The sequence below is a fragment of the Sodiomyces alcalophilus genome (assembly GCF_042370955.1).
Source record: "Sodiomyces alcalophilus JCM 7366 unplaced genomic scaffold ACRALscaffold_6, whole genome shotgun sequence".
Taxonomy (NCBI): domain Eukaryota; kingdom Fungi; phylum Ascomycota; class Sordariomycetes; order Glomerellales; family Plectosphaerellaceae; genus Sodiomyces; species Sodiomyces alcalophilus.
Genome location: NW_027263537.1, coordinates 171,024 through 197,102, shown reverse-complemented (window position 1 = coordinate 197,102; position 26,079 = coordinate 171,024). Strand labels below are relative to the sequence as shown.

Genomic DNA, 26,079 nt, shown 5'->3' with positions numbered 1-26,079 from the left:
AAGCGTGACACTGAATTCGACTGGGGTGAAAGTGTTTTCTTTGGGGAGCTTGGACCACCAGTACCGTACCGTAGTGTACCTAGAAAGAGTGGAGATAGAGAACCGATTATTAATCAGAGGTGAACGGACAGCGAGTGCACCGGGATTGAACGTCCTTCTACCTACCTACTTCGTACACACCCGAGTCCCCATTTCACATATACGGTAGCTTAGTATTTGTGAGATGGTTGAATTTTGAGGAAAATACTATTCAAGACACTTCGTGACTAGTCGCATTGATTCCTCTCGGTATGCCCATGGAATCGTTCCAGCAGTAGACTGGGATCCCAGTCTTAGCCGGGAAATAGGAGAGAGAGATGTACAACACGACATCCTCGCCCACCTTCAAAATGGGCGAATGCCGTATACGACCTCTGATGTCTCCTGGGTATTTGCATCACCTTTCAGCCCGGGCCCTCTTCTCGTCCCTCAACTTCCGATAAGACTCCACCACTTCAGTGCGGATGGTCTGCAGCTCCTCGCGTCTCCTCAAGCTTCCAGACGCCTTAGGGACGTTCTCGACGTCGACAGCCGCGCCGCGGACATTAAAGACTTGGCGGATGTTCTTCGGCAACACCGGCGGAGCTTTCGCAACATCGTGAAGCCCCGGCTTAGCTTCCTTTGCCTTCCTCTGCAGTTGCTCCCATAGATCCTCCTCGTCGGGCGCCTTGGCTTTGCCGCCCTTCTTCTTCTTCTTCTTTTTCGTCTTCTTGCCGCTCGGATCCGTCGTCGTATCGTCGTAGTGGGTCGGCCACTCGGTGGTCAGGGTCCCGTTCGCCAAGTCCTGATCCAGCTGCCGCTCGGCGTCCTCCTCTAGAGCTTCCTCGCGCTTTTCCTTGTACCGCCTGTCTTCCTCTCTCCATTGTGCGTAGAGCTTGTGCATCTTCCTCTCCTTTTTGGTGCGGCGCACTTTGAGACCCAACGGATCCTTGCCGTCCTTGACTGTTTTCGTCACGAGCCCGGACAGGGGGAGGGCGGCATCAACACGGGCCGCAAAGTCGGACAACTTTTCTCCGGGGCGGATGGATGGCATCTTGACGTCGGAGGACTCGGTAGCGGTAGGGGCCGTCGTCGTCGCTGACGGTGTCACTTTTTTGCGTTTCGTTGGGGCAGAGCCGTCATCTAGGCCAGATCTGGGCTTCTTGCCCTGAGCGAAGGCCATTAGTCGCTTGAAGGCACGCGGAGCATCGTCGGGGTCGCGACGCGCCTTGCGCTTCTTGGAATCTGTCGCAGACGATGTCTTTGCACCATCGCCGGCGTCGCGACGACCCTTGCCCTTCTTGGGCCCCGTCGCAGACGAGTTTTTTGTACCGTCTTCTTGTTGTCTGCGGTTACGCTTGACAGGCAACGGTTTTGCGATCTGGGATGGAGGTAGATCGAAACTAGAAACGGTGTGTTAATTAGTGTGTATGTGACATGGACGGGAGGAAGCACAAACTCAGACGCGTCATTGTCTTTTCTAGTATGTTTGTGTGGCATGATGAAGGCCAATTCGGTGCCGACACGGGTACTACGTACTCCGTGACCGCGCCTGCCGAGAAAAATAGAGAGAAGAGGTGATAGTACTCGCACCGGTGTCGAGTATCGGGACGGCGGGGCGAAAATTGAAGGGATAGAATTTGATGTTACGGAGTGAGATTTCATGGTGGCCCTTGCTTCCCATTGGTGGTTGGAGAGTACGTACTCCACCTGGTGGTTTATCTCCCTTATCGGCCTGATAGTGGTGGACATGATCTGGTCTGCTGGCCAGAGGCTCTTCTCTGTGCACCCACGTGCCCAAGATACATCGTCACGCGAAATGTGTCTGCCTACCTATCAATCATGCTCGTGCACGACCATAGTCTCCGACTCGTACATTATGATCATGAACTGCGACACCACACACAGCGAGTTGCAGAGACACTCGGCCGGTCAAGTATGGGCGTCCGGCAACCATGCCCGGCCTCCAAGTACGAATAGGTACAATAACGCAGATACCAGAAAAGAGGAGACAGGACCGACCATGAAAAGCTTATATTGACCCAAGGCTGGGCTGGGCTGGGCTGGATATTTACCTTTTACCTTTCATCCACTCGAGCAAGCCGGGAGACCCTGGACTGTTTGACACCAAGGTGGCTTCGCATTTGGTTTCGGCACCTATCACGGTACCACGTGTTGTGCCGATTCACAAAGGTGTGGTTACTCGTCCATTGTGATATATCATACATGGACAGAAGGCCTATCGTCCCAAGTACTACGAATAGGTAGGAGGGCGAGGGCGACGGCGAGGACCATCTTCTCGATGGATGGTATGGTGACATTCACTTCATCGAGGTAGATATGTCCCCAACGCCAACCCCCTCCTGTTCTATCTCTTCCCTTGGCCGAGTCTTGTATATTTTCGCTCTGGCCCCTAATTTCTCCTGTTTCTCGCGGCATCTCTCTTCTCGCCTTCCGTCTCCGGCCCAGCTGCTGGCGTTTACGGGCCTCGACGGCCTCGAGTAGTAGTGGGATAGAGCTCGACCGGACACGAGTTTTTTTTTTTTCCTTGTCTCCGTGGTCCGAGTCCGCCCACCATGCACTCCCTGACGGCGTTTTGGCGGCCAGTACGGCGCGCTCTTACATTCCCTCCTTGGTATCGCCAACACCCTGACCATACCAACGACGGCGACTGCCGGCGAGGCAACTTGAAGATCCATGAGCGCCTTCTCCCACAAGACACGGACGTCGAGGAAGCTGGGATCGATGGCCTGGTGTATACCAAACCAAACTTCAGAAAATTGGAGCGGAGTCCTCAAAGGCTACGGTTCTTCTCATGTCGCTCTGCTTGCGTGGTGCTGCTGTGAGTGAAGTTCCCAGCCAGGCCCCGGGGACCCGTGTGTGGTTCGTATATGGTGGGACTGGCATGAACTTACCATGAGACGGCGATATTAGGTCATTCTTCTGCGTCCTGGTGACCCTTATCCTACTGTTCCAAGGGATTCTCAGATACAGCACGGAGGGCATCAAGCGCAATAAAGAGGACGTCATACCGATCGCCTGCCATTCACACAACGACTACTGGAGACAAGAGCCAATCTTCACAGCGCTGCGAGCGGGTTGTGTTAGTATCGAAGCCGACGTGTGGCACTTGGGCCAGGACGAACTCTATATTGGTCACAGGAGACGGGAGCTGCGCAAAAGTAACACCTTCACCCGCATGTACATCGACCCTCTGGTCGAGCTTCTTGAAGAGAAGAACAGCGGGGTGGGAAATGGGCCGAACTCGACGGCCCGTGGCGTGTTTGATATGAACCCGTCACAGACCTTGGTTCTCCTGGTGGATTTGAAGACGAGGGCAGATGAAACATGGCCCGAGGTGGTCCGGCAACTCGAGCCTTTGCGACAGCGAGGTTGGCTTAGCTCAACCACGAACGACCATGTCCGGTACGGCCCGGTTACAGTGGTCGGTACGGGTGCGACCGACTTTGAATTACTGATGCAAAACTCGACATACCGCGACTATTTCTTCGATGCGCCTATCGACAAGGTAGAGGGCTCCAGCTTTGGTGTCTGCAACTCGTACTACGCGAGCCAACATTTCAGGAAAGCCATCGGCTGGGTATGGTTTGGTAGCTTGTCGCAAAACCAGCTAGATAGGCTGAGGAGGCAAGTAGCCCAAGTGCACAGCCACGGCCTCAAAATGCGGTACTGGGGACTGCCGGCGTGGCCCATCAGCGTGCGAAACCATATCTGGGACGTACTCATCCGGGAGGGTGTCGACATGATCAATGTTGACGATGTTCAGGGGGCCAAGAGGGAATGGAAGACGAACGGTTGGCCGACGCTGCTTAACGCGAGTCTTGCAAGCCAGCCGTGCTTAGGAATAGGGGACCGGGGGATGAGTTCCGCAGCGTCGGGCCGTCTGGACTACGGGAATTATACGTGATTTTCTACGTTGGCGGGACGGGGAAAGAGGTTCAATCTCGATAAACGTGGCTTTGGGAGGCAGCAGCGACGATTTCCGTGTCGTCTGCGGTGGCGGACGTCAACTAGAGCCGGCGGCCTAGTGGGTGGGTGTCCTGGAGAAATTGGTAACTGACGATGCAAATGTCATATGTGAGTGATACCCATTGATACTTACCTACCTGAATCAAAAAAGAAGTAGCAGTGAAACCCACGTGAGAGGTCCTGCTTCGTACCTTGGAAACGAATGAACCAGTATTGCATTTGCTACGGGTACTTTTTATACATGATGACGACAATATTGACGAGTCTTTCGGCCATTCCCCGCACTACCTACGATCTAGTACTGATACTGCGTTCATCAGGCGGGGAATAACAGCTCATGATACGTGCACTTCTGATTCGACCTCCTCCACCTGCAATATCACTTGCTCGTCTGGTGTTCTTACGAATACTAACCAGCTAGGACAGAGCACGAAGCAGTATTCCATGTATACGTACTTGTCCGAATCCCACACTCGTGCCTTTTCTAAACTCGGGAAAGTGACGTTTGCGTTGCCGGTGTAATGAGACCAAAGCCTTACGAATACATACCTTCATAGACGCCCATACTGCGACACCACCCCAACTCCTGTCCACAAGCCAATATCTCCAATATCTGACATCTGGGCCATCGGTCACGCCGCTTGACCATCAATTTATTACCAACAGCCTAAATTAAGTGCATCTACGCGTCTCTATTCATTGTAGTTCACCACGAAGACGGTCAGGATCCAGCAACCAACCCATCATGGCATCCCACGAAGGATTTGCCACCTTGGACGTGAGTTGAACCATTGTTCTCTTCTTTCCTCTCTTGACCCTCCCTTATTTTATCCTCGCTATACGTTGTATCTGAACCCGTGACAGTCGTCCATGGCCGATCGCCTGCCCGAGGTGAGCCAACATCTGTTCCGAGCCAAGGCTGTCAAGGGAGTATCGTTCGAAGACATGGCCAAGGCCCTGGACAGAAGCGAGGTCGCCGTGGCAGGCATGTTTTACGGTCAGGTCCAAGCGTCGGCGGACGACGTCGTTACGCTCTCCCATATGCTGGACGTCTCCGAGGAAAGCCTCGCCCCGCTGATGCGCTTTCCTGACCGGGGCCATGCAGCACCCATGCCCCCGGTCGAACCCCTTATCTACCGTCTTTACGAGATTGTCCAGAACTACGGCTATGCATTCAAGGCTGTCCTGAATGAGAAGTTTGGCGACGGGATCATGAGCGCCATCTCGTTCCGGACAGACGTCGACAAGGAGTTGGACGAAGCGGGGAACCCTTGGGTGGTCATCACCCTGAAAGGCAAATGGTTTGTTCAACGCCAAAGTTCCCCCTGGATTCTAGTGTCCCAACGAGACTAATGCTGCCCTGGAGGCTTCCTTACACTCGGTTTTAGGTTGGGCGCGCCACGGCCATGGAGACAGCGATGAGTGCCATCGTAGGACAATGCGTATTAGGAGTCGTGTCTGCTTGCCCTGCGTATATTTCCTCTTTTTTCGGTATCAAAGTTCACGGGCCACTGGCAACAAACCTATTGGAAAACCCAAGGGAGACCCGCACAATGTTAAGGCCATCGAAACATGTTGGACGTAGACTCCCCCGTTAGGCCAGGGCACCTTTGACATTGCCTTTTTTTTTACGGTGTGGATATCTTTGAATCCGATATCTTGGGTTGTGGTGGAGACCAAGGCCGATGAAGGCTGATCAAGGGTGATGCGGAACAATAGTAAGAACCCGAAGAACAATACGAAGACCCCCTGACCATAGCCATCACCATCTCCAACACAACTAGTACGCCACCTCACTGTGGACATAACCCCGGAATTTGGTCCCTTTGTGTCTTGTGTTTGACATGCCTCGAAATTGGCCACCGGAGACGTTCTAGAAGGGTAATCGTCCAACGACAGGCATGGTTCGATGCGATGCCCTAGATGTTTACCTCCTCCAACAACCGACCTCAATGGCCCCTCGACCGACGACAATGTCAACACCATCGTCCAGGGACAATACCACGTATGAATGCCACTTCAATGCCTCCCCTTCACATTGTGTTTGTCGCCTATCCAATCACAGTAAGGTCTGAAGCGAACATCGAAGCCGCCCCTTCCTTCCCTTGCCAGATTGATCCTTTTCGAAGGCCGAAGATCACCAAGTCGTTCGTCCCAACTCAAGTATAAAGTTCCGTCAACCTTCCCGTCCAAGAGGTCTTTTTTCTTCCCAACCCACAACAACCAACAGACTCTCAACAGACAACCACCTTCACACACTACCAGCACACTCTTCAGACGACTTCCAAAGTCCAAACCCCCCTTCACTCAAGATGCCTGCCCAGACCAAGAACCAGATCAGCAAGAACGGCGGTGGCGAGACCGGCTGCACCATCATGAAGAACGGCGGCGGCGAAACCGGCTGCACCATCATGAAGAACGGCGGTGGCCACTCTGGCTGCAACCTCATGAAGAACGGCGGTGGCCACTCCGGCTGCAACCTCATGTAAACACCTTCAACACCGTCCCGCCATATGTCCCCGAGGACTCGAAAAGTCATCGCAACCCGAACATCTCCAATCGGCCTCTTTCGACTCTGTCGGGGCACGGGGCTCCGCTCCCCCAAGCCGCGGTCTTTTTTCTCGCGAGAACGGTTCTGACACCCTCTCGGCCGCGGGCATCATGGCATCACGACCTACCGCTCTTTTTGAATACAACTGTCAAAGACCACTCGATCGACCTTCGTTTCATTTCCTCAACAGTATACTCCTTTACTTCACCGGCGGACACACCTTAGCCTTTGCCACTTTCTGGAACACCTCCCCGTGGCAAAGCAGACAAGCTATCAAACGCCCTCCTGTGCCTCTTCGATCAGGAAAATCACTGGCGAGCTCTCGAAGCAGTTCAACCTCACTTCTCCTACTGGGATCATCGGCCGGGCTGGCTCATGGACGGTCGGAACCACTGCTTGGATGAGGCGCTATTTGAAAGTTGGGAATCATTAGTATAGACTTCTCAATATATAAAGGTCTATCAGTAAACACTTTCTTTCCCTCCTGTGCCTCTTCTACAACGCCACTTTGCATTTCCATGTCTGGTACAAGTATATGCCATGCTGCTCCATTCTGCCTCCCCAATAATGACTTGAGACACTGGACAAATACACCAGCCTTTCGTGTATAAGTGTATAAGTTTTGTTTTTAGTTGTCTCCTGAAAACATCGTGGTAGCCTTAAGCCAGGGACGACCTAACGAGAGCAGCTTCAATTTGGAACGAACTCACAACCTCTTGAATATGAGCTACCATTTAATAAAAGTGCTCGTCTGGAAGGCGATATGATGTAGTTGAAGGGTAGAATGACCGAGTATGGGGAGCATTATCATTGTGATTCACATGCCAATGTAGAGAACCTCCAACACATGATCTCAACCAACCCAAGTCACGACGTTGCAAACGAGGGACGTACCTAAACAGGAGCCCCGATATCCTGATATTGGATAGTAGCATATAGTGTTGGCAGATTTTATCGGTCTGTATATTTCTGACCGCCTTCCCTTTGAGTCGAGCTAATGGCAGAAAAAGTTCATCCCAGAAATTTTCTGGCCAGGTCCCCACCACAGTTGGTCTCGATCACTGTAGTCGACATCTTTTATGTGGCAGACCGACAACTTCGACAGCCACTAACCAACCAAACGAAGAACACAATGGCCCGGAGTGCGCTGAAACTAGCATTGGCAGCCGAGCAGGGCAAGGACCTCCGAGAGAAGAAATTGAAACGTCAGCTCAAGCAGAAGAGACGGGAAAAGGAGAAAAGGAAGGCCCGGGGCGTCCAACCAGTCGATGATGATGAAGTGGAAGATGATGCGTCTAAAGTTGACGATGAGGAGGGTGGCGCAGCTCTAGCTCAGTCGGATGACGAAGGAGCCGACACAAAAATGGCCGACGCAGAGAATGAAAGCGAGGATGGCAGTGAAGGGGACAGCGAAGAGGACAGCAGAGTAAGCAGCCTATTTCGTATGCGAACAAACATTATCCCAAGTTCCCCAAGCCGCTGACAGTTCTCTCTACCTTCTCTCTAGCATGTGGACATTGAAGCGCTCAATGACACGGATAGCGATTCGGGATCCGAAATCGAAATGGAAGAGAGGATTGTACGGCCGAAGAACGACCCCCCTAAAGGACTAGCCCCTTCGTCGCGGAAACGCAAGGCACGAGATGCCGAAGAGGCGGCAAACGAGGATGAGGACGAGGACGACGAAGACGACGACGAGGATGACGAAGATGAAGATATTCCCCTTTCCGACCTCGAAGGCGATGAGCGCGAAGACATAGTCCCCCACACCAAGCTCACCATCAACAACAAACCCGCGCTCAACGCATCTCTCACTCGCATCACCATCAACACCTCCTCCTCCGTCCCCTTCGCCCCCCACCAATCCCTCGTATCCGAAAAACCCACGGCCGAAGCCGTTCCCGACGTGGGCGACGACCTGAAGCGCGAACTCGCCTTCCTCTCCCAGTCCCTCGACGCCGCGCGCCGCGGGCGCTCGCTCCTCCTCCGCGAAGGCGTCCCCTTCACCCGGCCCAACGATTACTTTGCCGAAATGGTCAAGGACGATGGTCAGATGGAAAAGGTCCGCGCGAAACTCGTCGAGGAAGCCACGGCCAAGAAGGCCGCCGCAGAGGCGCGCAAGCTCCGCGACCTCAAGAAGTTCGGCAAGCAGGTCCAGGTTGCCAAGCTCCAGGAGCGGGCAAAGGCCAAGCGCGAGACTCTCGACAAGATCAACTTGCTCAAGAAGAGTACGTCTCCTTTTTTTTTTTCCCTTACCTTCAACTCCTGGATATCCAGACCTAGCCTGTGATTCCCTCGCGTCTCCTGAAATTCTTACCTCTTAACTAACTTATTTTCTCCCCCTTTAGAACGGCAAGACGGCGGCTCCTCCAAGCTCGACACCCACGAAGGCGACATCTTCGACGTGGCTGTTGACAAGGAACTCAAGGGCTACGATCCAAAGTCGGGTTCCGGGCGCGGCCGGATGGAACCCAACCGGAAACGACAGATGAAGAACGAAAAGTATGGCTTCGGCGGCAAGAAGCGCAATATCAAGTCCAACGACGCCGTCAGCTCCGGCGACATGACTGATTTCAACCCCAAGAAGATGAAGAGCGTCGCCTGGGGCCGCGTCAGCAAGACCAAGCCGGCAGCCAACCGGCCGGGTAAGAATCGCAGGAAGGCCATGGCGAACAAGTAGATACCGCACCGGACTATGTGATGTTGTTTCAATATCACTCAGCATTATGTTATACTTTTCATTTCTTTTTGTAGAGGTTGCGGCAGAGATTGGCGCCATAAAATCCGACTAGCCACGCCGCCTTATGCGGTAGGGTAGTCATGTATGAGGCAGAAGCGAGTGATCAGTGATCCAACGAGGAATACAATAAATACCCCGGGCCTGTTCTTTCATGTATTGCTTGCTGTCATTGCACTCTCTCGCCTGTTCATTAGAGTTTTGTCGTTGGCCTAGGTAATGGGAATTGCGACCTTTGCCATTTACATAGCAGCCGGCAATCCGGCGTTGTCACGTAGACTGGCACACGAGCATGATAACAGTAGGACACGACACGGTGATGGGAAAGTGTAGCAAAACATTGTTGCCCTCTGAAGTCGTGGTGAGGCTGGGCACTATACCCGATCACATCATAATAATACGTACATCATTCAAGTCTACGAAGACCTGACCGAGAACTGTGCTGAAGGCCTGGATCGACACTCCGCCACCCTCCTAATCGGGCCCCTTAAGGACGTAGGGCACAAGAGTCCACGAATTTCCCGACTAACACGTGTACGTATAACCTCTTCCTCTCGCCGCCATCCTTCCCACTAAGTCCCGCTCCCTTCAAGGGCACGTCCTGTCTTGGACCCCTTCCATCGATTCGTCTCAACCGCTTGAATCGCGCAAAGTGGCCTCCCGTCGCTGATGTTATGACAATGTGAGGACAACGCTCAACCATGTCCATGTCGTAAATGGCCTTCCTCTCGAAAACAAAGGAGAGGCTAAATGGGGGAAAGAACCGATATCATCGACCCGTCCTTTGTCGCCGCGTATGCTGCCTCCTGCGTCGATGGGGGGAAAACCGATGCAGCCAGATTGGCTCCTAAAGTAACCAGGTGATCACGACTACCGACGTTGGACGTCCCAAGTCGTATTATTTAAACAACCCCAAGTGATGTCGTTGGATAAGTCCCGCTATGTATGTGCTCGAGGACAGTTGTCTCAAGGCAGTGGAAATGCGTCATGGCCGTCGAAAGAGAAGGAGGAAAACGGAAACCAACCAAAGTGGTATACTGTATTGTCCATGAGAACCCGGTGTCAAGGGAAGTGGATGGCAACCACGCAAAGCAATCAAAGTGTCGAGAAAGTGCGTTGCTAATGCTGAAAAAGTAGAAAAGAAAACCCGTGGTATCGAGGACGCCATACAGATGAAAAACGCTTCTGCTGTCCAATGCAATGCTAGCCGAGCGAGGGGTGGAGCGTGGAAAATCGAGTATTTACGCGCAGCTGCGAAACGACGATTCCCGGCCAAGATCAAGAGGTTGTTGCCTTATATAAATGCATTGGAAAATGCTGTCCGTAGCATGTATTCCCGTTTCATGGAGCGGCAGCCACGCACCAGTGGCGGTGGAAGGCCCACGCACTCTTCTGGCACTCTTTGCTGCAGTACTTGGTGCGTCGACAGCGGCGGCATTTGGCGAACTGGCGAGTGTATTCCTCCCACTTCCCGCACTTGTAGTAGGCACACTGGCGGATACCGCCCCGGGTGTCGTCCTTCCGGCACAGGTTCCTCATGACGACGCCGGCCCAGTACTGCATGTCGGGGCTGTGATGCCGTACGGTGAACTTCTCCACCAAGGGAAAGATGTTGAAATCGTTGGGAAGGAGAAACTCTTCTTCCATCTTTTCCTCGTCTGGTTCGTCGAGGACTGATTCGTCGCCGTCCAAGTAGCGAATCTGCTTGCCAATCTTGAGCTTAGGAACCAGATGGCTCTTTTGGAAATAGGATCTCAGGCCGCAGTATTTGGAGACATAGGCAAGGAGTTGAAGGGACATCAAGACGTCCTCTTCGCGCGGCATACATGCGATGATTTGGGCGTTGGGGACAAACTGGCGGTCGAGAAGGTAGCGGGGCATGGAGGCATTTGGCATGGACGGCTGGGCGGGAGTCATCATGGTGGGACGGTTGGGCGAGAAGCCCATGGGCGGTACGGGGGCGGGAGCGGTGTTGTTGGCGATGGCGACATCAGCCGACCCGACACGGTGGGTGATATTAAAGGCGCCCGCGTCCTGCGTCTCGGAAACAGTGGGAGGAGACAGCTCGATGGTGGCGGATCCAGGGAGCATGCCATCGCCTTCTTCCACGGCGATATCCTGAATATCCACGGCAGCCTGCTCGTCGGCGGTGCCGGACATTTCGGTATCGGGCGACTCGTCCGACTGCACGTCGTCTCCCACCAGATCATCGGAGTCTTGGGCGGAGGTTTGATGCCTGATGGAGGGCCGACGGCGGGAGTGGGCGCTGGCGACGGTATTCTGATGAATCGAAGGGAAACGAGTATGGGATGGTGGAAGAGGCGTGGTAGGGGATGTCGGCTGCGAGACCCCGGCCAGACCTGCAGGTCCAAAGGGAGTCATGGCGGCGAGACGATCGTCATGTACTGGTCGTCCAATTAGATTATCGGCAGCTTCGGCCGGAGCCAGCGGCGGAGTAGCTGCCGTGAGCGGCTGCACGGTCGGGCGTGATGAGGAAGCAACGGTATGGCGTGGCTCGAGGGCTCTAGCAAAGTGAGGGAGTTGAGGCTGAGGCTGAAGCTGCTGCTGCTGCTGCTGGTGGGTATGGGGTTGGTGGAGCTGCGAGGGAAAAGCTGGTCGGTCGGATTGTGCGGGACGAGGGAACTGTGGCGCCATTGGGGTAGGAGTTGAATCCCCATTTTGGTCATCAGCAGCTGCAGCGGATGACGAGGCGGATGAGGGACCGGCGTCGGCCGTGGATACGTCGATGGACGAAGGTGGTGCTTGTCTCCTGAAGGTTCTGTAATCAGGCTCGAATCGGCTAGGCCGATTTGTGTAGGACGGAGCTTTCGGGGACGTGCGAGACTCGAGGCTCCGATGGCGATTCTCCTTTACTTTATCTTTGGCTTCTTCGGCCTTTTCGCGGCATTTCTCGATGACCTTGATGTAGTTGTCCAATATGGTGGCAATGACGGGGACCATGTCGGCCTCGACGACGCGAGTACGGACATTTTCTGTGCCCCGAACGCCAATGTTGACGATGCATTGAAAAGCCAAGTTCCATTTCCACATGTCCATCATATCTTTGGTTCGGCCGCGCTTGAGGATGTTGACTAGACGCTCGATGCCGCCATCGACGGTTAGGATATCGCGGATGCGGGCGGATGAGGTGGTGAGGTAGGCGAGATGATTGAGGGAGTTGATCAAGGGCAGGGTCGAGGTGCAATCGAGGGCCCGACGGTCATACAAGGCGGTGGTGATGCCCACCGACGCCTTGTTGACGTTTGGGATGCTGAAGTTGACTTCACGCATCGTGGGCAACGGCGGGATGGTCGATACCCGATGATCGAGATGGTAAAAGCGATGGGCGGAGAATCAATCACTGTTGGTGTGCAGTGAAAACGAAGAAGTGTTAAAAGAAGAGGAAGTTGGCACAATGCGGATTACGCAAAGTAGCCGCGATGGTGCGAGTCTATAGAAGACGGGGAAGAGACGAATGTAGGAGTAAAAAAGAGGCCGACCAGAGTAGTGTAAAGGATATGGCCGGCCAAGAATGGGGAGAATTGTCGAAGTATAAAGGAAGAATAAGGTATGTATGTGGAAGTGATCGATTGCGGTGGTGGCGAAGGCGGTGGCGGTGGTTGTCAGAGCCCAGAAAACAAGGGGGGGCAATAGTGGAGGACGGTTAGGGGGTACAGTGGCTCGTGGCTCATGTACTTAGTAGGGGTATACTGCCAAGCCGAGGTTTCTGATCAACTGAAAGCAACGGCGGATACTCGAAAGCCCAACGGTGGAAAAAAAAGAGGAAGAAGGGAAGGAGATGAGAAAAACAGCAAAAAGGACCAAATGGGTAGTAAAATGGAAGCTGGTGAGAGAAGTCGAGGGAGTTGCTTGATGCAGCGGTGTTTCAGGCCCGGAGACGCAGGTTGGGAAGACGAGTGGAGTGGAGCCTGAAAGCCAAATCCCTCAGGCGGTAATTACTGGTAATCAACAAATGTCGCGGGCTCGGCAGTGGTGTGTGTGTGTGTGTGTGTGTGTGGTCTTGGGTGGCGGTACACGAACGGATGGTCTGAGGCGTCGGCCGAAACCTCGACCCAGCCAGACCAGAGAGAAGGAGTGATGTGCGAATGCAAGATGCAAAGCATAAAATAGATTGATCAACAACCAGTTGTTCGAGTTTCTTTCAGCGGTTTTGTAAGGGAGAGAAAGAAGACGGTTGAGACGCGGGATTCAAGTAGTAGGCAGTAGGTAATAGTAGTAAGCAGTGTAGCATTCGTACTCTGTAAACGCCTGACTTGACTGGACCTGGAGGTTGGGGGCTGGAGAAGTCGCTCATATCGATTAATGCCGATTGGTTAACCGTTATTAGCAGTTAAACCCTTGTAGGCAGGGCAGGGACTTCCTACTTGCTGTATGCGCATACGAAGTACGTTGTACGCAAACGAGACGATGAATATTGCCGGAATCGACCATAGCAATTATTATTAAGAAGTGGAAACAAAAGAGTTTTACGTGTTGGTTTGTCGTACGAAGTACAGCCTAACCTCTAAAGCTAATTATACGCCGTCGAAGTCCAGGCGACAACGTCTGGGCTACCTAGGGCAAGCCGCCTCGTCGTTGAGCGGGCCTCGTGGCATCTGATACATGATTACAGCGTGTAAATTCAAAAGCAGCGCGGTTATCATGTGACGGACAGCCATAGGTACCCCGAAAACCACGACGCGTACGAAGTACAACGTACGTACTTACAACGTACACGTCTTGACAATTCCATTCATGCAGGGACCTTGCGGAAAGAAAGTTGAGCATCCAAAATGGTAGCAGTTGGCGTATGTTGAAGAGAGGCAGGCTCCCCTTGTCTACGGTAGAGGACACCGTTGAGTTGTGCTAGGGATTCCATTGTTTCGGAAACGCCAGAAAGACAACTTTTTTCGTACCATTATTTTCTCACCTCATTGGTAATCTCTCTCCAGCTCGACCCAACGGCAACTCTATTCCTCGGACACATGGTTACACAGATGAACCAGTAACGGGCCCAGCGCCTCCGATCGTACCCACGGTTCGCGGCCTGTTTCTTTCTCTTTCTTATTTTCTTCCTCCCCTTTTTTAGCCTCGTCAGGGACTAGCCGTATTATATGCATATTAGTACGGAGTAGTCGCAACAGTCGTAGTCGAGTCAAGTTGACATTCCCGCGCATCATGATTGGGGGAATTTCAGTAACATCCCTTGCTCAGGGTTCGAGCCTTTCCCGTTACCACCTTGCCCATACGTCATGGCTAGCGTCCCGTCTTTATGGTGCCTGTCGTCCATATCTCAGACAGACATGCATTGACTCGAAACCACCCACGCCCCTTTCATTCTTGTCACCGAATCCGGCGCCCCGAATCCGTACACCGCTGGTCTGCTCATACCATATCGCCGCGTTATGACAATGCGCCCGTGTCCCTCGTGATTCATCAATCGCTTAATTTGCACTCTCGCGGCCTTGGGTCTCAGACCCCGAAGTTCCCTAGGTCAACGTGAATACTGTGCCTCTATAACCCAGTGCGTTGTGATTTAGCTCTTCTTCCAACGTGCATATTCCCGGAGCGTGCTCAATTGCCCAATTTGTGCGTCGTTCAGTTGCGCTCTATTGACCATTGGAGCACCCATTCCCTGTAATACAGAGCCTGTATCAACTCCGCGCAAGGCCATAGCTTAGTACGTTTCTCGAGGAAATACCCGATTCAACTTGATTCCCAATGGCTTCCATATAATATCAATGTCAATCTGCTTCTCTTTGCATACTCGTGTTGTCTTGGGGGAGCGTATAACCGCGCTGATTCCCAAGCACTATCCCATTCTCATGTCAGCAACGCTGAATTAACAGCTTTCTTGAGGGTCCACGCTTACCGCTGAATGTCCTGATCGGACTTGAACCCTCGAACAGTGTTCAATCTTGGTCGGAAACCCAGAGACACGCCAATGTAGAATCCCAGCAAGGAGACTGGCGCCTTATGGTGTGGTTATGCATTGCGTGTGACATCGTTCGTTTCTGAGCGTCATCTTTAACCTCCTCAAAGAAAAGGCTTCAATCGCCACTGATCTTAGCATGTCGAAAGTACTTCATCCCGACCCAAGCTATAATAACCCAGACCCAAGCCATAATGCAGGTCAGAATGATCAAGGCCGGATAGTAACCCACAATGGGAAGAGTTGGGTCGTCTTCCAGCTCGGGCGGCGCGTACGGGGTGATACCCACGTCCCAGGCCCAGCTCCAGATACCCAAGCAAGATCCCATGCCGACGACAAAGACTATCCAGGTCACAATCAGCACCACCCATCCCCAAAACTCCGTCTCCGAGTAATCGTATTCCACCTCGGCGGGCGGTATCGGTGTATTTGCTAGGCCGCTGTACGAGAGCGGCGACTTGGCTCGCATCATGGGTCGCCGGCGGAGAGGCGGAGTCGCCGCTCGGTCTCCAAAGTACGAGTCGGAACCCGACGACAGCGAGAGGTCGGGGTGCGCCGCTGATGCGCCGTGACCGGACAAGTGTAGGACGTCCTCCTCGTCGGTAGTCGAGCTGTACGTGTTTGGGGGGATAAACCCCGATTCGACGACGTGGCCGGGGCCATTGGGAGGGAACGTCGAAGGAACGGTTGCGCCCGCAAAGTTCGAACCGCCGGCGAATTGGTCCATGTGCGGTTGTGAGGACATGGACACGGGTAAGTTGGGTTCATCTCGGTGCTGCTGTTGCGCAATCGCAGCGGGCGCCTCGGGGAGCTGTTGTTGTGGCTGCCGGTGCTGCTTCGCAGCTTCCGAGTCGGCTGTCGCAGCATAGGACGTGTCGATGGTCAATTGCTTCGCCTCTCGCCGTTGCAGACCCCGCCCTAGCAAGGCGACCTTCCTGAGGGAGCCTTTCCGACGGCGCGTCTTCGCCTGTTGTTGCTGCTGCTGGAAAATAGTTGCCATGGGCCCGGGCGCGGGTTGTGGAGGGTCACGTTCGCGGACCTGGCCTCCGTCTCCATCTTTCTCTTGTCGTGCTCTGGCATCTGTGGCCGAATCGGATCGGACAAACGGGAGCTTTGCGAGGAGACTCGTGCCCGACACGAAGCTCTTCTGGCCCTTTTCTGTTGCACTCGTATTTTCTTCGCCTTTCTTGGTCTCAGGCAACTTGCTGGCGGCGCCTGGCGCATCGGCAGCTGCGTGTGCCTCCATCCCCGTCATGCCGTGGAGGCGGCAGTGTAGTGATCATTCGACAAGGGCTAATCGGCAGTATTGTGATTCGAAGATGTAGAGGCGATGCTGTTGTTTACTTGTACTTCGTATTCAAGTTGCTTGTCTGGAGGATCCAAGGTGCCGAGTGTTCCACCCAGCTTAAACCTTGACCAACTCGATATGTAGAGGTACCACTCTAGGTATCGGCTCCCATTTTAGGACTGGATGGAGTACCTTACGCAGAGTACCTACTAATCCACACACATTTCCTTGTTTCTCTGTAGCTACATATCTACGCAAGAGGATCTGATATATATGCTTTGACGAATACAAACCCCGATTTCCGTACTTAATTCCCATATGCAATGCCAGGGCCAGCTTCCTGAATGTCCCAGTCTAGTACCGTCCCTGAATCGCGTGTTGGGCGTAACACCTTGATGGCGCCAGCTCGACAAATGAGAAGACAGAACTAATTAGGTACCTTCTATGTACTCAACTGACCGCTTTGAGCCGTTTGCTGTCTTATTCGCACCTGAATACTGCAGAGTCATTCCGCGCTTTTTGGTCTGTACAAAAAGGTACTTCCTGATACCTAACACGCCTGCTTCCCGCCCCTCCAAACCGTTCAGTCCGCCGACCATCACGAAGCCCAGGAACCTCTCCTTACCACCAACCAGCCTGGATGTGACCCCAGGTTCCAGCTCCGGCACCGATTCCGGCTCCGGTACTACCTCAGTCCTACCATCTATCTCTGGCAGTGATCCTGACCCGGGCCTTCACTCGTCGATCCCGCAAACCCCGGAGGCGACAAACTTATTCGATTGGCCTCCTCGTTGCCTCAGGTCGCCGTGGATCCCAACCTTCACGACAGCGACCCTGACGATCGGCTCCCACGCCAACCTGCTTTGATTCTCCACCATGGTAGACGGACCTCCCTCTGCCGATGGCGGGCTTGCCTCACCCACCCCAAGTCCGTTCAATTTCAAGACACAAGTCATCTCCACGGCGCCCGTCAAGTCGGTTCGTCTACTTCTTCCTTGCTTCCCCGGCCATATTACATAGATGTTGACTCGACCCCCCAACAGAACGTCGGACAGCGTCGAGGCCACCGGTACAAACACAGTTCCATCTCTGCCCAACATCACATCTTCAAAGAACCGCCGCCGCGTCCGCCTCCAGTCCTCCCCGCCTCACTCCCCATTCCGACCCTGAAGGACGCTCGCGAGCGCATGACCACGGAGCAATGGCATAGCCTGTACTGGTCGCTCTGCCATGTGGCCGTGGCCGCCTTCCTGTTCTTCCGCTCCAGGGGCTCGCTCGGCATCATGGCCCTGTCGCACCTCGTCTTCTTCGACGCCGGCAGTGCTCTCATCTGCGTCGCCGTCGACGTCCTCGGCAACTTTGAGGTCTGGCGCCGCAGCAGCATCCGCCACCCCTTCGGTCTCGAGCGCGCCGAGGTCATCGCCGGTTTCGCCATGTCTATATTCTTGCTTTTCGGCGGCTTCGACCTCGTCTCCCACGGCCTGAAGCACTGGCTCGACATGGAGGGCGGCCACGAGCCTCATCACGACCACCACTCCCACCAGTACGTCCCCTCGGGCGAGCTCGAGTGGATCGCCTGCGCCGGCATCTTCAGCACACTCGTCTCCACCTACTGGGTCAAGAATCACGCCCGCATTGCCCGCATCATGCGCTCCTCCTGGCTCTCCGTCCTTTCCCACCGCTTCAGCAACGTCTTCCACGTCCTCACCATCTTCTTCTCCATTGTACTTTTCCTCCTCCCCCTCCTTCCCGGCTCGCCGACCTACTGGGACCGCGCCCTCTGCGCCGCCATCGCCTGCGCCATGTTCGCGTTGGGCGCTCAGCTTGGCGCCGCCCAGGCGTCCATGCTTCTCATGTCGTACCATGGCAACGTCTCGGCCATCCTCCGTGATATAGAGGCCGAGCCCAACGTCTCGCGCATTGAGGAGGCACAGCTCTGGCAGGTGCACTATGGCCTTTGCATGGCCAACCTCAAGATCTGCGTCCCGCGGGGTTGCGACGAAGGCACCATCAGCAAGCTGCGCGGCAAGATATCTTCGATGATCCAGAGCCGCCTGGGCGAAGGCTACGGCCGCGGCTCCAGCTTGCGATGGGAGGTCACCATTCAGACAAGTGTGGAGTTGAATTGAAAACCAGATGATATGAATGTGTGCAGGTGCCGTTGGGGCGCCGTCGCGATGCATAAAGTGCATCGTTAGGATAAAGCCATGATCGCACTATTTTATGACCCCATGACACGGGACTACCGTTTGGATGTAATATACGAAGAGAACCAGAACATAGTGATCCACTAAATAACAGTCGAGCAGGGTATAATTTCGAAAAGTACATGGTTCTATCTACTATAGTTATAGCTGAGGCTTGTATGGCCTCGATATTACCCCAAGGGCTAGTTAGGCCAGGGCAACATGAGAGTCAAAGAGAGGAATAGAGAAGCGCAACGTTGCTCGAACAACGGTTCAGCCTGGAGTAGTCCGGAACCCCTAAACGCCTGTATGGAACCCAACCGTTCGTAACGCATAAACAGAGCAAGTGGGCCACCTCGAAAGACTCTGGTGTTGATCTTAGAAAAGTCCCCAGCGACCCCTTTCCTTGTCCTCCTTCAGGGACGTTTGACTCCGCGTCCGCTCTCGGCCGTCCAGCTGCCTCAGGCTCTCCATCTTCTCGAGAACGAGTTCCAAAAGCTCCTTTCGCTTGATTACCTCGAGGTGTTTTCTGATCTTGGGATCCTCCTTGGCGAACCTCTCGACCTCCTCGTCACTTAGGTGTCGGCCGAGTCGGAGGTCCAGCTCTCTCGGAAAGTTGTAATAGAACTCCGACAGCAGCTCGACATTAAGGAAGAGCACGGCGGTCGAGGCTAGTTTCGACGCTACGGCATCCAGGAAGACCTCGGGACAGTAGTATTTGTTCGTCAAGTTGGCGCATTGCTTGGACTTCACGGCCATCATGCGCATCTTGATAATGTCTGCGCGGTCGCGAAGGAAAGCCGCTTCTCGCCCTGGAGTCAACCGTTAGTTTGTCTATACACCTTCCCCGGGAGTTATTACATTGCGTACCTTGTGTCAGCAGGGCAGCACTGAAGCCACCAGCCCCGCTGTGTCCGTCTCCCTCTATCACAATGTCACCTTTCCGCGCCTTGTCCACAAAGTTCATGACCTCTTTCAACTTCCTGCGGCCACCGGCAGCAGCCTCGATTCCCTTGAGGGCAGCTTCGCAGTCCTGCAATTCCTTCTTGAGCAGAGCCCCGGCATGTTCTCTGCCCTTACTCCACTCCCTCTCGTCGACGTCAATGTCGAACTTGAAGGGTTTTATGGAGTTTTCAACCTGGTCACTTGTGCTGTAGAATCGCTCGTTGAGTATAGTCGATGCAGCCTCCGTTATCGCCTGACGAGCAAAAGGGTGCGAGGCGAACACAGACTTGCCTATCAGTCGATCGATCTGAGCCCGGAGGGATGATGCAACCACGGTGGTGCCTAGTCGGCCGACACCAAGCTTCGTCAGGGAGGCAGTGGATGCGTCGAGCTGCCGCCGCCAGTAAAGTGAGTCCGGAGCGGCTCTGGGCAAGTCGGCAAGGTTATCAGGCTCCGGGTGGACGGGCGAGAGATCGGAAATCGGCTTATTCCAGTATCTCGCCGCTAGGAGGTCGAGAACCTTCTGATCCAACTCGCGCTTAAGGATTTCATGCATCTGCGCCCGTCCAAACTCCTCGGTGAACTGCTTGAATGCATGTTTGAAAGCGTCCAGGCTCTCGGCCAAATACGATTCGGCCGACAACGGTCGGTCATTATACTGGACTTTGAATTCATATGTGGCCTCCTCCAACTCTTGCTTGATGGCATCGCTTGTCGATTGGAGACTGGCCGACATGGTCTGCTCCAGGACGGTCATGAGTTTTTTCCTCAGAGTAATGGTCCCTACACTCGTGCCGGAGCGATCGCCGAACTCTAACGGGTGGGCAGAGAAAAAGGCGTTCTCGTTCTTGGATATGGCCGACATTAGGTTGCTAGGACCCGTCCTGAACAATCCAGTGGTCTGCGGCGCTTTAGATACGACGCCAACGTACCCGAGCCGGAGAGGATATTGCTTGTCCCCGAGAATAGCAGCGCCCCTTGGCGCATCGACAAGATCCATTTTCGTAATCACGCCGATGGTACGCTCACCCCGCGGATCCACTCGGCGGCTCGCCCGGAGGGCGGCCGAGTTGGCGAGATCAACATCGGCTGCTGATATCGCCAAGATGACATTGGGTGGTTGGATGTACTTGTCGCAGAGCTCGGAGATCTTCTGTTTCAGCTCTAGGGGCTGATTTTTCCCTACCACCTGGATGTATCCAGGCAAGTCGATCAAGGAGAGGTCGGGAACATGGGGAGAATAGACAGTGAGGTGGATAGGGTCATCCGAAACACACTCCGAATCCGGGACGGCCATGTTCAGCTCGGTCAGAGTCCTCTGTATCGAAGAGAAGTCGGTGATACGCCGCAGGCCAAGGTCAGGAAACTCTCCATACTCGGCTGTCGAATCAGGGGTGTTGACGAGTGTGAGCTCGATCGGACGTCGGGTGACCATATTCGAGCCTTTGGGAAGAAATTCGTGGCCAACAAGGGCTTCGAGCACGGAGCTCTTCCCGGATGACTGAGACCCGATCACGACGATCGAGGGAAGGGTGAGGGCGCTGGACTGCCCGACTTTTTGAAGCATGTTCCTGATCTCAATCATCTTCTTGGTCAAAAGCATCATCTGATCGTCCCTGGCAACTTCTCGCGGATCGCGGGGGTCATCTTCGGAGGACTGGTCGTGCCCATAGGCCGCGGCGGAAGCTCCAACGGCCAAGGCTGCGCCAGCTCTGCTCTGACGAGGCGGCTCTCCTCCCGGGCCGCCAGATCCGCCCCCGCCAGTTCCGACATCCTCTTGAATTCGCAACAACTTTTGGATCCATTCTGGAGTTTCAAACTGATCCTTTGTGGCTTCCCAGCCCTTCTTGGTTTGGTCCGCGATGTCTCGTGCGCCGCCGTAGAAGCTCGCTGCTGTCTCAGATAGACCGTCTGCCGTCCTGGAGGCGAAGTCCCACGCGCTGTTGCTCAGTTCTGATCATCGTAGGCTGTCAGTTCAGGATCAATTCGACGACGGGCAGGAAAGAGATGCACGTACGGTGAGCTTGGTACTGGACCCAAGCGAAAGCGCCGATGGCCAGTCCGCCGAACATGGCGGGGATCCGGGCAAATTTAAGCATGAGCTTGGGGATAAGTCGAGCAAACGAGGCGTTGCGAACGGTGACGGCATTGTGGAAGGCGTTCCCTGGTAGCCATGCGTGACGACGCATAGCCCGAATAGCAGCATCAGCTCGGAGGAGACCGCCGTCGGGAAGTCGGTGATACCGGCGCACAGCATGGAGGGCAGCGCGACGCGTCGAGGGCGACAAGCCCATAGCGAGTAGCCGTCCGCTCATGCTGCCGGGATAGCAGGCAACGCGGGCGACACTCCGTAGTGGAGAGAGGATTGATTAGCACATGCAATGTGCAATGGAAGCTGTGTCCAGAATTGGGGAGGTGGTGGTGGTGGTGGTGGTGGTAGTGGTAGTAGTAGTGGCTGTAGTGGTAGTGATGGGAAAGTTCGGCTACCAACAACTCCGTGTCTCGTGGTGATGTTACTTCGTAGGACTCCAGTGGGGCGGCCCTGACACGTTTGGAGGCGAACCCGAAATCATGTGTCGGGGGGCAATTGTGATGTCGAATCGAGTCGTTTCCCAAGGTACTCCCCTACGGAGGGAAGTAACACTGCTGCATTTCCATTGGGTGATGTACTTTTTGGTTCCGGTGTGTACACCAATCGCCACTCTTTGTACGGTACTGTACAGTACACGTAGAATGCCGGGATTGTACACTACCGTACCTTTTCTGTTGGGGGTCAAGTGGGGATGATCCCCTGATTTCAGTACCTAGGTACCTACTCCGTAGACCGTTATCACTCTGTAACTGCCTATCTCTGGCGTCATACCCATATCCTGCCACGGCCAGCTCATCTACGAATAATCGATAGGACACCTGACTCACTTCTCGACCATACACATACAAACACTCCTTCTGTGTCCTGGAACTGGACGTTCAAGACCAATGTCCGCTTAGAGCCGCGAGGGGAGACGTACATACCAAAATATAAACCTTTGTTATTCGTCCATTCTTTCCGGACTCCGCCTCTCCTTACACCGAATCAGCGCTGGGTTTACGGACCTTACTGCGCCGCGATTGCGCCATAGCTATCATTTTGCCCGACATCAACCCCAGCCCAACCTTTAAAAGCCCGTCTCGCTGTAGCGCATACCGTGCTTTGCTAGGCGCATTTCATTGGGTTTTCCCGGCTCTCTGGTCTACTTTCACATTTGCGTTGGTTTTCCTGGCCACTCTAGCAATACATACTCAGGGCGACACTACTTCCACGGACACGACATTGATTACCAGTCAACATGTGCAGGTTCCTGGTTCGTCGCCGCCCCCTTCCCAGTTGTCCATGCCGCTGGGCGATTTTCTGACGGTCCGGGCGTAGGTCTACCGTGGAAGTGACGAGATCCTCCTCTCCAAGCTCATTCTGGACCCTACACACTCCATACTTAAGCAGTCGTTTGACTCTCGCTTGAGATTGGTACGTCCCTTCTTGCAGTGCTGAAACTCCATCACTGGGTCGCATTCTTCTAACTTGGTCTCGTTCGCCCAGGATACTCGAAGAGGACAGAACAACGCAGACGGTTTCGGCATCGGCTTCTATACCGACCCAAAACTCGGCCAAGCCCCTTGTCTATTCACATCGACAATCCCCGTCTGGAACTGCACAAATCTCCATCGAATCGCCTCCAAGACCGCGTCCCGTCTCATCTTTGCGCATGTCCGAGCCACGACTGAAGGATCTCTCAGCGAAGATAATTGCCACCCTTTCTGCCATGGCAGCCTCATGTGGATGCATAACGGCGGTCTAGGCGGTTGGAGATACATCAAGAGGAGACTTGGGGAGAGGCTAGCTGATAAGTGGTACTTGGGCGTTAATGGTGGCACCGACAGCGAATGGGCCTTTGCTCTCTTCCTCGACACGCTCGAGAGGATGGGCCACGATCCCAGCTCCCAACCCCCGAACGGCTTTGGCCCCACCGTTCTCAGGACAGCTGTCTTGAAGACGATCGCGCTGATCAACGAACTCATCGATCAGATCCCCGAGAGCACTATCCAAGCAGAAGACGTGGATACTAGAAGCTTGCTCAACTTTGCAGTCAGCGACGGTCATAGTATCATCTGCACACGGTACATCAACAGCTCGACAGACGAGGCAGCCAGCTTGTATTACTCGTCCGGAACCGAATGGGAAAAGAGAACCACGTCTCCGAGTGACACGAATTATCAGATGGAACGCCGTGACAAGGGCGCCGATATTGTCCTTGTTGCCAGCGAGCCGTTGACTTTCGAGAGAGGTGAGAAGACCAGCTTGATCATCGACGCTGGGCCAAGCGGGATTGCGCTGACATTTTCGGTAGAGAACTGGGTCAATGTTCCCACCAACTCCATCCTAACCATACATAACCAAACCGTCATGGTGCATCCCATCCTCGACAGGTTCTATGACCGGAGCCCCTACCACGTCAGGTCAAGCGCCTTTGTACAAACCAAAGGTTTGACGGCAAATGAAAAGACTTCCAACGTCTTAACAGCGTCAATGACGCCCATCTCCACGAGTTCCGAAGCTTCCCAGAAGAAGACTCTCGGGCCAACAATACCTTGTGGTGTCTCTCACATCCGGATGTCGGCGGACACAGCGGCTACTGCTGTTCCCAGGCCACCCAGGGTCAGCCCATCTAATGAGCTCGGTGACCTGTCGAACCCCCCTCCAGCTGAGATACGATCCGGTTCGCTTCTTTCGGGCCCTCAGAACGTTGCGCTGCGCCCGCAGGTACAAGGAAATATTAAAATAAAACGGAAATCTTTACCGTCGGCGGCGGAACGCCATTCTGCCGAGGATGACAGCGAGCCGGAACACATTGCGGAGCCAAAAGGACACGGGATCGGCCATCCCAACAAGCTATCAAGGTTTTTCCCCGAACTTACTGTGGATATGTCCGCTTGATTCATGGCCATTTTCAACGTTGTCTTAAACGGGAGTTATTTTGTTCTGTGTTTTTGAAGAATGGGTATTGAGGCGTCTGGCTTAGGAATGGAGGATACCCTTTTTCGAGCTTTGGAGCGCTCAGAACGGACACAACGAGGACCGTGTCGAGCCAGATGAGAGGCGCCGGCGAGGTTTGTGTGGATATCATCGGAGTCGTGGTTTCCTTGGAAAGTGACTAGAAAAGATAATGACAAGAAGGGGATGAAACACGAGGACATGGCGGTCTCTTGTATGAACTGTGAATTGCGATGCGTTGTATGCTGGCTGCTGGCTACATGCGCTTCAAAACCTGTGGTCCTTACTTCAGGTGATCGATCCATGAGTTGTTTTCAACTTGGCCCATCCGCACCAGCTCCCATCAGTCCCGTCGTTGTTCGCTTTACTACAACCACTATCCGTCGAGTTCTGAAGAGAGTATTCCGCTCCATGAAAATTGTGGATTCTTATCTCCATGACCGCCTGGCTAGGCAAATACCGTGTACATCCATCCATTCAAGCACTGGGGGCAGCCAGCTGGTCTTGAGGCGAATGCGGCATATTTTCCTCCTCGTTGTGATCTTCACATAGCAGGCGTCGATATGGGCGGCAATTGCTCGTGGAACAAGGCGATGACTCACCGGCAAGCCGTGGTTGAGATAAACATGCGTGATTGGATATGCGCTGCCGCTTGGCGGGAGGGGAACGCGGTGATCCGTGGTCGGTGGTTGGAGCGCCGGAATTCTCTTGCGGGGGCGGAGGTGACGGAGGAGAAGGGGCGGGACGACAAACGGCCACGTCCCGGTCGCGGCTCTCGGCGAGCCGATATCGACGGAGACGCGCCGCGACGGCCCTATCCCTGCGGATATCCCGGACGATTGTAACGTCGCTGAACTTGGCCCGCAGCAAGTAGGCCAGACGTTTGCGGGCGGGGCCAACGTCGGCGTCGGCAGCATACTTGAGCGGCCACATGAGCTGGCCGTACTCCTCGGCAAAGTCGGTGACCCACTGGATTTCCTCGACCTGTTCGGTGCGTGTGCGTTCGGCTTTGGCGTCTTCCCACTGCTCGCGGGACTGGATGCTGGCGACGAGGGCCCGCTTCTGGGACTTGGGCAGGTCGTTACGCTTCATGACGGCCTTCACCGCTTCGTCAACGGCGTCGGCGCGGCGCTGCTCGCGCTCGTCCCAGGTCCGGGTGTGGCAGTCCTCGCACTTCCAACGGTATGTCAGCCGGGCGAGGATCTCCTGTTCCGACGGCGGGCACGGGACATTGCGGCACGCGTTACTGCAGCGGGTTTTCCAGAGCTGCTTATGGCCGCAGCCATAACTGAGGATGGTGAGGCAGCACGGCATGTCGGTATTTGGTGCTTGCGTTGGCGTGATCTCTTCGACACAGCTTTGAGAGCTGGCAAGTCCGTCGTCGCAGTAGCCACGCCGCCCTC

The 26,079-nt window shown here is 54.4% G+C and overlaps 12 protein-coding genes across 12 annotated transcripts; 6 read left to right on the top strand and 6 right to left on the bottom strand.

Moving 5' to 3' along the window:
* Positions 1-115: 115 nt before the first annotated feature.
* On the bottom strand, positions 116-1,620 carry ACRALDRAFT_1075874 (uncharacterized protein). The gene is made up of 2 exons (XM_071018440.1): positions 1,478-1,620; positions 116-1,421 (listed from the first exon to the last, which is right to left on the bottom strand). Exons 1-2 carry the CDS (start codon positions 1,516-1,518, stop codon positions 437-439), a joined length of 1,026 nt encoding a protein of 341 aa, XP_070872948.1. The 5' UTR covers positions 1,519-1,620; the 3' UTR covers positions 116-436.
* A 225-nt stretch (positions 1,621-1,845) lies between these two features.
* Positions 1,846-2,770, top strand: ACRALDRAFT_1075873 (uncharacterized protein; the record flags this gene model as incomplete). The annotated part of the gene is made up of 1 exon (XM_071018439.1): positions 1,846-2,770. A coding segment is annotated over exon 1 (174 nt), but the record flags the coding sequence as incomplete, so codon positions are not given.
* A 61-nt stretch (positions 2,771-2,831) lies between these two features.
* On the top strand, positions 2,832-4,202 carry ACRALDRAFT_1062889 (uncharacterized protein). The gene has a single exon (XM_071016685.1). The coding sequence runs from the start codon at positions 3,218-3,220 to the stop codon at positions 3,944-3,946; it is 729 nt and encodes a 242-aa protein (XP_070872946.1). The 5' UTR covers positions 2,832-3,217; the 3' UTR covers positions 3,947-4,202.
* Positions 4,203-4,392: 190 nt separating this feature from the next.
* Positions 4,393-5,430, top strand: ACRALDRAFT_2054039 (uncharacterized protein; the record flags this gene model as incomplete). The annotated part of the gene is made up of 3 exons (XM_071021693.1): positions 4,393-4,786; positions 4,873-5,309; positions 5,397-5,430. The coding sequence occupies exons 1-3, from the start codon at positions 4,754-4,756 to the stop codon at positions 5,428-5,430; spliced, it is 504 nt and encodes a 167-aa protein (XP_070872945.1). The 5' UTR covers positions 4,393-4,753.
* Positions 5,431-7,612: 2,182 nt separating this feature from the next.
* Positions 7,613-9,536, top strand: ACRALDRAFT_1041686 (uncharacterized protein). The gene is made up of 3 exons (XM_071015228.1): positions 7,613-7,985; positions 8,067-8,787; positions 8,908-9,536. The coding sequence occupies exons 1-3, from the start codon at positions 7,692-7,694 to the stop codon at positions 9,237-9,239; spliced, it is 1,347 nt and encodes a 448-aa protein (XP_070872944.1). The 5' UTR covers positions 7,613-7,691; the 3' UTR covers positions 9,240-9,536.
* Positions 9,537-10,637: 1,101 nt separating this feature from the next.
* ACRALDRAFT_2043047 (uncharacterized protein) lies at positions 10,638-12,587 on the bottom strand (the record flags this gene model as incomplete). The annotated part of the gene is made up of 1 exon (XM_071021313.1): positions 10,638-12,587. The coding sequence occupies one exon, from the start codon at positions 12,585-12,587 to the stop codon at positions 10,638-10,640; it is 1,950 nt and encodes a 649-aa protein (XP_070872943.1).
* A 1,986-nt stretch (positions 12,588-14,573) lies between these two features.
* ACRALDRAFT_1075869 (uncharacterized protein) lies at positions 14,574-16,623 on the bottom strand. The gene is made up of 2 exons (XM_071018438.1): positions 15,169-16,623; positions 14,574-15,108 (listed from the first exon to the last, which is right to left on the bottom strand). The coding sequence occupies exon 1, from the start codon at positions 16,481-16,483 to the stop codon at positions 15,347-15,349; it is 1,137 nt and encodes a 378-aa protein (XP_070872942.1). The 5' UTR covers positions 16,484-16,623; the 3' UTR covers positions 14,574-15,108; positions 15,169-15,346.
* Positions 16,522-16,834, bottom strand: ACRALDRAFT_209408 (uncharacterized protein; the record flags this gene model as incomplete). The annotated part of the gene is made up of 2 exons (XM_071022652.1): positions 16,522-16,639; positions 16,737-16,834. The coding sequence occupies 2 exons, from the start codon at positions 16,832-16,834 to the stop codon at positions 16,522-16,524; spliced, it is 216 nt and encodes a 71-aa protein (XP_070872941.1).
* Positions 16,835-17,392: 558 nt separating this feature from the next.
* ACRALDRAFT_1069855 (uncharacterized protein) lies at positions 17,393-18,645 on the top strand (the record flags this gene model as incomplete). The annotated part of the gene is made up of 2 exons (XM_071017709.1): positions 17,393-17,494; positions 17,560-18,645. 2 exons carry the CDS (start codon positions 17,393-17,395, stop codon positions 18,643-18,645), a joined length of 1,188 nt encoding a protein of 395 aa, XP_070872940.1.
* A 435-nt stretch (positions 18,646-19,080) lies between these two features.
* Positions 19,081-21,962, bottom strand: ACRALDRAFT_2109112 (uncharacterized protein; the record flags this gene model as incomplete). Its single annotated transcript, XM_071023403.1, has 3 exons — positions 19,081-19,514; positions 19,573-21,600; positions 21,665-21,962. 3 exons carry the CDS (start codon positions 21,960-21,962, stop codon positions 19,081-19,083), a joined length of 2,760 nt encoding a protein of 919 aa, XP_070872939.1.
* Positions 21,963-22,628: 666 nt separating this feature from the next.
* ACRALDRAFT_1062883 (uncharacterized protein) lies at positions 22,629-24,895 on the top strand. The gene is made up of 4 exons (XM_071016684.1): positions 22,629-22,991; positions 23,057-23,152; positions 23,225-23,969; positions 24,033-24,895. The coding sequence occupies exons 1-4, from the start codon at positions 22,977-22,979 to the stop codon at positions 24,617-24,619; spliced, it is 1,443 nt and encodes a 480-aa protein (XP_070872938.1). The 5' UTR covers positions 22,629-22,976; the 3' UTR covers positions 24,620-24,895.
* Positions 24,896-24,914: 19 nt separating this feature from the next.
* ACRALDRAFT_2054033 (uncharacterized protein) lies at positions 24,915-26,009 on the bottom strand. The gene has a single exon (XM_071021692.1). It carries the CDS (start codon positions 25,988-25,990, stop codon positions 25,154-25,156), a length of 837 nt encoding a protein of 278 aa, XP_070872937.1. The 5' UTR covers positions 25,991-26,009; the 3' UTR covers positions 24,915-25,153.
* Positions 26,010-26,079: the final 70 nt, after the last annotated feature.

Coding starts and splice junctions, on each gene's coding strand:
- ACRALDRAFT_1075874 (XM_071018440.1), bottom strand. CDS start 1,518: ATGCCACACAAACATACTAGAAAAGACAATGACGCGTCTGA. Junction 1,422..1,477: donor AAAGACAATGACGCGTCTGA/GTTTGTGCTTCC, acceptor CACCGTTTCTAG/TTTCGATCTACCTCCATCCC.
- ACRALDRAFT_1062889 (XM_071016685.1), top strand. CDS start 3,218: ATGTACATCGACCCTCTGGTCGAGCTTCTTGAAGAGAAGAACAGCGGG.
- ACRALDRAFT_1041686 (XM_071015228.1), top strand. CDS start 7,692: ATGGCCCGGAGTGCGCTGAAACTAGCATTGGCAGCCGAGCAGGGCAAG. Junction 7,986..8,066: donor ACAGCGAAGAGGACAGCAGA/GTAAGCAGCCTA, acceptor CCTTCTCTCTAG/CATGTGGACATTGAAGCGCT. Junction 8,788..8,907: donor GATCAACTTGCTCAAGAAGA/GTACGTCTCCTT, acceptor CTCCCCCTTTAG/AACGGCAAGACGGCGGCTCC.
- ACRALDRAFT_1075869 (XM_071018438.1), bottom strand. CDS start 16,483: ATGACGGGGATGGAGGCACACGCAGCTGCCGATGCGCCAGGCGCCGCC.
- ACRALDRAFT_1062883 (XM_071016684.1), top strand. Junction 23,153..23,224: donor TTGACTCTCGCTTGAGATTG/GTACGTCCCTTC, acceptor TCGTTCGCCCAG/GATACTCGAAGAGGACAGAA. Junction 23,970..24,032: donor GCCGTTGACTTTCGAGAGAG/GTGAGAAGACCA, acceptor CATTTTCGGTAG/AGAACTGGGTCAATGTTCCC.
- ACRALDRAFT_2054033 (XM_071021692.1), bottom strand. CDS start 25,990: ATGCCGTGCTGCCTCACCATCCTCAGTTATGGCTGCGGCCATAAGCAG.